General features: G+C 34.2%; 1 protein-coding gene across 1 annotated transcript in view; it reads left to right on the forward strand.

Annotated features, from left to right (window-relative positions):
- Positions 1–7,073, forward strand: part of LOC113508906 (alpha-1,6-mannosyl-glycoprotein 2-beta-N-acetylglucosaminyltransferase-like) — a 58,936-nt gene extending 51,863 nt beyond the window's left edge. The window contains 4 exon segments of the mRNA XM_026892076.1: positions 5,196–5,214; positions 5,217–5,412; positions 5,884–6,063; positions 6,831–7,073. Coding sequence (XP_026747877.1) covers positions 5,196–5,214; positions 5,217–5,412; positions 5,884–6,063; positions 6,831–6,900 — 465 coding nt within the window. The 3' untranslated portion in view covers positions 6,901–7,073.
- Positions 7,074–9,430: the final 2,357 nt, after the last annotated feature.

Genomic DNA, 9,430 nt, shown 5'->3' on the forward strand with positions numbered 1-9,430 from the left:
AGTCTCACGATAGTTACTATGATAAAAGATTTTTTTTTGTTAATTATACTATTTAGTTGAGTTTTTTGTCTTATGTTATAAATTAAGTTTTTTTTTTCTTATTAGATTAGTATGGATACGCTTGTAAATGCCTTGGGTTTGGTATCTAGACTATTAGTTAAGCTAACCACGGCTTTTTCACTTACAATATATGGAATGATGTAATTAGTATTATAATTAACGGTTTCTTAAAAAAAAGATCAATATAATCTGTTGTCAATAATATTCCACAAGTTTAACAACGCCATCTAGTTTCAAACTAATCAAAGCTTGTAATATGAGTACTATAAAACTGATAAACATATTTATATATTTCTAAATAAATACATAATATAGATAAATTACACCCACAACTCATTATGGCAAAAATGGTTACCCATCTACGGACAAACCGCGTCAAGCATAGCTTAACCTGTGATCGATTCACTTATGAAGTTATTTCTAAGCCATGAGCTCCTCTATAAAAATGAGTCAATCGTTTGTCAAATCTTAAAGCTCGTGGCTAAACTACAACTACAGAAATTGATCGATCACAGGTCAAGCTATATTTGATACGGTTGGTTTGAGGATGGGTGACCGTCTATGTGATAACGAGTTCCTCCGTGTTTCGGGTGTGAGTCCCGGCTGTTATTCATACAACTTTGTCTTACAACCAGTCTAACTAAGGGGTATCGTGTTGCCCAGGTAACTGGGTTCAGGAGGTCAGATAGGCAGTCGCTCCTTGTAAAACACTGGTACTTAGCTAAATCCGATTAGACTGGAAGCCGACCCCAACATAGTTGGGAAAAGGCTACGATGATGATGATGACTCATTTTTATATTGATCTGTATTTTAAGAAACTGTGAATATATCTTTTAGCTCAAAAGGCAACGCAATTCTCCGATACCCTATTTTTAGGGTTTCCTATACGTGTGATACCAACCTCTTTGAGTGTGTATTGGGGTGTCAGATGTCTACACGAGGAGGGGGACTTGCGTTGTCTAGTATATACAAAACAACCGAAGCTTGAATTTCATTGGAAATTAAACTTATAAGTAATGCTTTTTCATCACAACTTGTATTGAAATCCAGAAAAAAATATGTATATGACGATTACTTTTTTTGGAGGAGGTTCCTCGCCTACTTTTTTCTCTTTGGGAATATTATTTTCGGATTGCTTTCTAACCTTTTAGTTCCTATTTTTGTGATGAAACTATGAAAGTTCTTTTTAAGTCAAACAATATGAACTCAAATTCGATAGTATGTTGTCTATTTTGCGGATATAACGTGACAATGTTATGATGATGTCATGATGCTGATCTGATGGTGGATCAAGAAAAGTAGCAACACCGTCATAAAGCGATATTCAGTTTTAACATATTTCATACTAGCTTTTCACGTCGAGGTCGGTTGTATCGCGTTTCCAAGAGAACTCTTCAAAAGTCCGGGATAAAAACCATCCTATGTTCTTTCGTCAAGGTCAACTCCATCTCTATACCAAATTTCATTAAAATCAGTTCAGTGGTTTAGACGTGAAAGCGTAACAGACAGACAGACTGACAGACAGAAAGACAGAGTTACTTTCGCATTTATAATATTAGTAGGGATTTTACGAATACTTTTATCCCAAAGAAAGAAATCAATCCAAAAAAAAAACATTTATTCTGAAGTCTTTTTTAGTTAACACTTTTTATAGTCTACAATATTTTTTTCTGGAATTACCATTCCTATCAGTGCTATTTAAATTATAACGTTTAATTTTCTTTCTCCCTTTAACTATCGTTTGTATCAAAAATAGGACTTCTGCTTACAATATGGTAGCCATGTGTGCATGTGTAAAGCGCATGTGTAGCTGCAATGGACTCCCACAGACTAGTTTATGAATAAACACAGACTAAGCAAATTGTTAGACAGGGCTTGTTAAATAAATGCGGACAACATCACATACATTGTTCTGAACCCAAAGTAAGTTGCTAAAGCCCTTGTGTTATGGAATTCAGATACAACGAAGGTACCACATACACCCAGACCCGAGGCAATGTAGAAATGTGAATTTTTACATTGATCCGACCGGGGATCGAACCCGGGACCTCAGAGCTAGCGACACCTTGAAACCGGTGCGTGCGCCACTCGACCACGGAGGTCGTCAATATACGTAGAATGTTCATGCGTAAATTGTAATCTATTAAAGATGTTTTAAATAAAATTACACTTTGAAAAACACGGTTAGATTTTTAGGAACTTTTTTAACGTTTTAGCTCTGACGTATCGTATAAATTCAATTCTTATGCAGAAAAGACTTACTTATGCTTTCGTATCACAGAAAAGAGAATTAATAGTTTTGTTAAAAAATTACCTAGGGATTGTAAATTTTGAAAAAAAACTCAAATGAACATACTAAATAATAATATAAAAATATTAAAGTAAAAGTTGTAATCTAAAGTTCTCAACAAGGCCTCTGCACGTTGGACCTGTGTCCCCGTGCATGCCTCTAGAAAGGACCGGGACGCTTCTCATGAAGTTAACCCGTAAATGAAAAAAGATATATAATATTTATTATTTTTCGTTATCATTTTCAAAATATCATGGTTTGATTATATTTATAACTAGCCGTTGCCCGCGACTTTGTCCACGTGGTTAGAAGATATAAGTTAAGATTTATATCTACCCTGTTTTTTCCATTGTATCTTCGCTCCTATTAGTCGCAGCGTGATGATTTATAGCCTAAAACCTTCCTCGATGAATGGTCTATTCAATACAAAAAGATTTTTTGACAATTTGAACCAGTAGTTCCTGAGATTAGCGAGTTCAAACAAACAAACAAACAAACTCTTCAGCTTTATATATTAAGTATAGATTTCGTTTATTCTCGCGTCTTCATCCAAAAAGGTCCCGTCTAACACTTTTCTTAGTCTGTCTTAGTGCCTGTCGTAACAAAACTGATCTAGGCAATGCTTTTATATAAACCAATTATGAATGCTATAGAAAGGGGTATTTAGATATTGTTGTGACACAATGCGATGGAGAAATTTGAACTCTAGGTCACTGAACTTACTAGCTTTTGCCTGCGACTCTGAACCTTTGCAACCATGAAGACAATAATTTATTTCTGTTTTTTCATTAACCCATATTTTCAAAAGTGAATGAGAATGGGAATGAGATTGTCTCATATTACTTTTAATAGTATAACATCTAAAGTAGCGTAGCAAATCATTATACACCTTATATATCAAAATATAAGGCCCTTATTCATAAAACAACGCAAGTCCCCGATACCCTCTGGCTGTCTCCTATACGTGTGATACCGACCTCTACGAGTGTGTATGAGGGGGGGGGGGTCACGTGGTCTACGCGGAGAGGGGGGGACTTGTGTTGGTATAATAGTTAACTATAGTTTTAGTTGTTATGGTATATCAGAAATAAAATAGATGGAGAAATAGATTTAATTCGTTATTAAATGATGCAACGGTTTACTCTCGTATTTATCGGGATCGCCCGACTAGTTTCGGACCCAACCGGAGTCTTTAGTTTCGGAGTTCGACTCGCCCGCCGCGTCAGCTCACGATAAAGGACTCCGGTTGGGTCCGAAACTAGTCGGGCGATCCCGATAAATACGAGAGTATACCGTTACGTCATTTAATAATGAATCAGTCTCACGATAGTTACTATGAAAATAAAGCTTAAATTCCTTAAGAATACCTACTATGCTATGCGTTTCATAGCTTATTAATTATTACTTTTTGATCTAGATTTTCTTCAAAATCATTAGGCTACTAAGTAGCACTTTTTGAAGGTCAGATTACATTTAACAGCACCCAGTTTCGTCCACCCTTCATCTATTTTATTTCTGAATTTTGGCTGTAAATATAATGCCTTGCTTGTAAGCATGATTTAGCATTAAAATGTAATGTTAGTTATAATTATAAAACTGTAAATAGTAGATTTAATACTAACACTGATTTAATTTATTAGAAAGAGCTTTCATTTGAGAAGAAACAAGTTTTTTTAAGTTAAAGATGTGATTCCCGGTTTGAAATTCAGCTGTTTTTTGGACAGCATTTTGTATATCATGTGACAATCAAATATTATGACATTAATCTGATCTGACTGAGATTCAGGGTCGGATTTAGGGGTCCAGAGGCTTCGGGGATACAAACTGGAGCCCCCCTTGCCCCAAATTATTTTTCAAATAAAATGAACAATTTTTTAGGTAAAAAATGGCTGTAGGTAAAAACGAAAAAAAAAATATCAAAGGAAAAGATGTTTATTAGGTTTGCTAGTCGAAATGTGAAAGATTTTTTTTCCAAAGTCTCTATTTTGGACACCCCCTGCTTGTGGAGGCACCCCCTAAATCCGGCCCTACTGACATTCAAGTGGGGTTGAAAGATACACTATTTAAGTCAAAAACAAAACTTTTCATCTCAAATGATTGTCCTTTAACCATAATTGGCTATATGGTGATACTACTTGGCTATAATTACAAAATTACCTACTAATTACAACCTAATTACAACATTTTTGACTGCTGTACAAAATTGCTATTCTATAAAATACTACCATGTTTGACCAGCATGTATATACATTTTTTTTTAGTGGACTAGACATTTTAGTTTTGGCTTATGTCGTGGGTATATTGTCGAACCAGGTTAACATTGATTTGTCTAGCTTCAACACGATATGCTGCCCATATTGAGATAGACAAACTAATTTAACCCATACATTACAATCCTTAGCTTTTTAGTTACTTTCTTGAGGATAATTCATTATTAAATGATACAACGGTTTACTCACGCGTATTTATCGGGATTGTCCGACTAGTTTTGGACCCAACTCGAGTTCTTAAACTAATCGGACAATCCCGATAAATACGCGTAAACCATTACATCATTTAATCAATCGTCAAGCTAATGATTTTTTGTATGGCAGAAGCTTACCCAGATTTAAAACAAGCATTTGTCTATATTATGATGGATTTGTCTATCATGAATGTTTGTCTATATGTCAATATAATTAAATCCCAGCATATCGCGACTTAACGATCACACAAATTGCGAACAACATACCAAGGCTGGCCATATTCAAACTAATACCCGTATTATATTAAATTAAATGTTAAAAAGAAACTTCTCAGCGTTTTCAAAGAATAAAATAATAAAGATATTTCAATATTTTGCAGGTTGAAATAACTCCATGGCATTCAGCATGCATAACATGGGTTTCGCTTTCAATAGGACCGTTTGGAGCAATATAATGGTGTTGCAAGACCAATTTTGTGCCTATGATGATTACAATTGGGACTATTCGCTGTTACACCTGTCACAGAATAGGCCGGGACGGGAGAAGTTTAAAGTTATCATGTGTAAGGGGCCTAGGGTTTTTCATATTGGTGAATGGTGAGTTGTTTTTTATTGATACTTTTTTATTTAAATAGAATATAGAGGTGTTTTCATTTTTTTGTTGTAAATACCACTTCCGCTTGCTTAGGAAATGAAGAATGTCTGTTATACTGTCAATTTATAGTTATGCGTAATAAAAAATAAAAATCGATCGCAAGTCGGGCTGGTGATTTCTTTTTGCCCCAACAACCTGTGCTTTTCATCCATTATAAAGGAAACCGAAATGCATCTTTCGTGAAAATTTCTAGCCATCACGGTTCTTGAGGTACAAAATTCGATTTAGAAAACGAAGTAAAGCAACGATTGCTACGGTCATAAATTCAATGAGTAACCGATTTTTTCTTAAACCTTTTTGTTTTTTTTTTCTCAACACTCAATTCTTTAACGTATTTTTATAAAATGCCCAATGTTACAAATCCGTTGCACACTTCACCAATTTATTCATCTATTAATTATTTCCCTCCACAGTGGCTTTCACCACAAGAAGTCTAACTGCAACGCGTCCACAGTTATAAGCAAAGTGCAGAAGTTACTTCTGAATGCTAAGCCGTACATGTTCCCGACGCGGGTGAGCGCGACCGTCACCGCCGGCGGTGCGAAGCATAATAAGAAGTTGGTGAAGGGAAACGGAGGGTGGGGTGATATTAGGTGAGTTGTTAATGAGGGTAGGTTTGAAAATTTTAATGGTTTTTTTGTCAAATATTCAGTCATATATTACAGTAAAAACAGTTGTATTGTAAATATGTTTTCTTGAATTGAATTAAACTTGTTCTCCAAGACACTCAGCTCCTCTGGATTGGTTGAGCATTTGATTAAAAAAATCTAGTTAGACTGTCAGATAAACTGTCACAAAATATAGGGGAGATATCAGGTGTGTTGTAAATGAGGGTAGATTTAAAATTTTAGCAGTCATCTTCATATTTCTTTTTTAATATTACTCCCGCTCTTGGTGTACTCACAAACAAAAACTATTTTCATGTACATTATTTAAAAACGTCTCCTTCAATAATTTAATTTGTGTGGCGGGGATTTCAAATATATTGAAGTGGATCACACTTATGCTTGTCCAATTCGGGATTCGCAACACGTCGTTCACAGTAGGTTTGGCATGGCGACCTCAACTATAGGCCTCAACAATAGAACTCTTGCAATGCTTGTCAAAGAATCATTCGACTGTACGGATAACCGAGAGGTTGAGGTCACCACGCCAAACCTACTGAGCGCGACGTGTTGGTTCGATCCCCGCGTAGCACATGCATTTGTGTGATCCACGAATGCTTGTCCTGAGTCTGTGTGTCTTGTGCATGTGACTTGAATGTTTGAAAATGCCCGAGATATAAATATTCCATTTCTTAGGGCGAGAATATGTTTTAAATAGAAAAAAAAAGATTATGAAATATATTATTTATTTTCAGAGATCAAGAGTTATGTGCAAATATGACAAGAATTGGACGACAAGCGAGAAAAAACATATACTATGCATAACAAAAATACATTCCAAAAAACCTTTTTGTATAATAATTGGCCAAACATACCAATATTGGTCACACATGGCCATCCATGTACAAATTATAGTGAATTAAAGAAATATTGGCCACATAATTGTACCAATATTGGCCGGTGATTACCATCCTATATTAGGGATGATGACTGGGTATGAAAAGAAAAAATCTCATCAGTCCTCAGTTAGATAATTGAAAAGTATGAGACACGTATTTTTTCCTTTTTCAGAAAACTAGAATTGACAAAGATTAACTGCTTTAAAGTTTAGGAGAGGGGGCTTGTGACGTAACGATAGAGTAAAATTTACACTCAATCGTGACGTTACGCGTAAGTTTCATTCACTGTAATTTGGTCAATTTATGTTTGCGGGACAAATTAAAAAATACGTATCCATTATTATACAAAAAACTACAAGACGGATACTGCAAAAAAAATTGTCATCATCCCTATTTTGTCATGTTGGTGTTGGCTCCCAGTCTCAATGACAGCTGAACACCAGTATGTGACAGAGCGACTGTCTATCTGACAACACAACACATGTTACTGGTTAAAAATAACCTAATAGATGCCTCATTTCGAAAATTTTGTTCAATCTTTAATCGAGGTGGGCGAAACGTTGGTAGTAACAATTTCTCTGGTCCCAAATTTAACTATTTACAATAGCCAATGTAGGTAAGTTTAGTGCTGTCAAATTATCCGAAATGAGGAATCTATTAGCAATTTATTTGTGTTGTTGGATAACATAGTATTTCATAATAATATTGGATACTGTATGAGAGCAATATTGATCAAAGATTTTTTTAATATCAGAAATGTATTAACCATTTTGTGTTACCAAACTTGGCGACACAGCAATTTTAATTAAAAGATAAAATGCAAAGAAAATGCACAAATTTTGATAATGAATTCCTATGTTTTTACTGTAAAACCGTATTATTCATATAAAAATTGAAATATCTAATCCCTGAAACTGAAAATTTATTTAATTTATTTCGAGTATGAACTTATTTCTGTCAAAAACTTATCTTTAATTTCTGTTTTTTTCTGTAATTATCATTGCTTTTTATATTAATTGTTATTTTTAACTTAAAGTCGAATAAAGAGTATTATTGACCCTTAGGGGTTCGAAAAAATAACCTCTTATGAGAGCACTGAAAATTTAAAATTGAGTAAGTGTTAAGTAAAGATTAAAATCTTTTTGATCAAATTGTTTGACTCGCATTGTTTTGAGTCAAACTTAAATAATACAACGGTTTAATCACGCGTATTTATCGGGATCGCCCGACTAGTTTCGGACCCAACCGAGTCCCTAATCATGAGTCGAATTAAGAACTAATTGGACGATCAGAATAAATACGTGTGAGTAAACCGTTGTAACATTTAAAAACCTCACTTATATTTGAATCGAACTTTTAACTTGGCCTTTATTCAAAATGAAAAATTCACACGTATATTATTTTAAACTGTATAAAAATGTTTCCACAACACAAAAATCTAATATAATCTAAGTTTTTTTTTATATAGCAACATTACGTATTAAAAAATGTACTTATTCTAGATTATATTTGTTGGTTAAACTGTATTATTTAAAGTTTATAGGGTGAGGGCGCGTGTTGTCGGCGTGTAACGCTTTAAGATCTTCTAACCACTTGGACGAAGTCGCGGGCAACAGCTAGTTTTGTATAATTATGTATTATAAACCTTCCCCTATACACAAATCTATACAAACATTATTTAAAATCTATTGCTATACAATTATATTTACATTTTTTTTTTTCAAAATTATGAGTTTCAAACAAAAAAATACGGGCAGTATCTTTTCAAACAGTCTTTTTGTCAAATTAATAATAAAAGAAAACACTTTGGTTGTACAAGTCTATGGGTTTAAAATAGAGAAAAATATTATAAGAGTCTTTGGCTAACTGGTTGCTATACAAATATAACACTTAATACAAGAAATAACGTTAATTTGATTAAAAGAACAACTATAAAGTCGAAATTTTGCGTGTATGTATGTTTGTCACCTCTTAACGCTTAAAACGGCTCGACCGATATTGATGAAATTAATTACGGAGTTAATTGTTGCCTTCGATTAACACATAGGGTACTACTGCCCTAGGATACTCGGTCAGTCAACGGGCGCGCGACGTGTTAGTTCGATCCCCCGCGTAGGACAAGCATTTGTGTGATCCACGAATGCTTGTCCTGAGTCTGGGTGCCTCGTGCATGTGACTTGAATGTTTATGAAACCCAAGACACAAGGATAAGCTCCTTAATGCGAAGAGTCGTTTTTTTTATTGAAAACTAAATTTAGAGTTTAGTTCCAACAGAATATTAAGAATTAATATAAATAGCAACCAGTAGCCATATTTAAAATTAACTACTAAAAATATTATTGCAATTTTAATACGCATTATATTTTACAAGAGTTCTCAAACAAATTATCTTAATTTTTAAACGGGTGACGGACAATTCGTTTGTCAAGCATTGAATCGAAACTCAAGTTCCTCAA

The sequence above is a fragment of the Trichoplusia ni genome, chromosome 3, assembly GCF_003590095.1.
Source record: "Trichoplusia ni isolate ovarian cell line Hi5 chromosome 3, tn1, whole genome shotgun sequence".
Taxonomy (NCBI): Eukaryota; Metazoa; Arthropoda; class Insecta; order Lepidoptera; family Noctuidae; genus Trichoplusia; species Trichoplusia ni.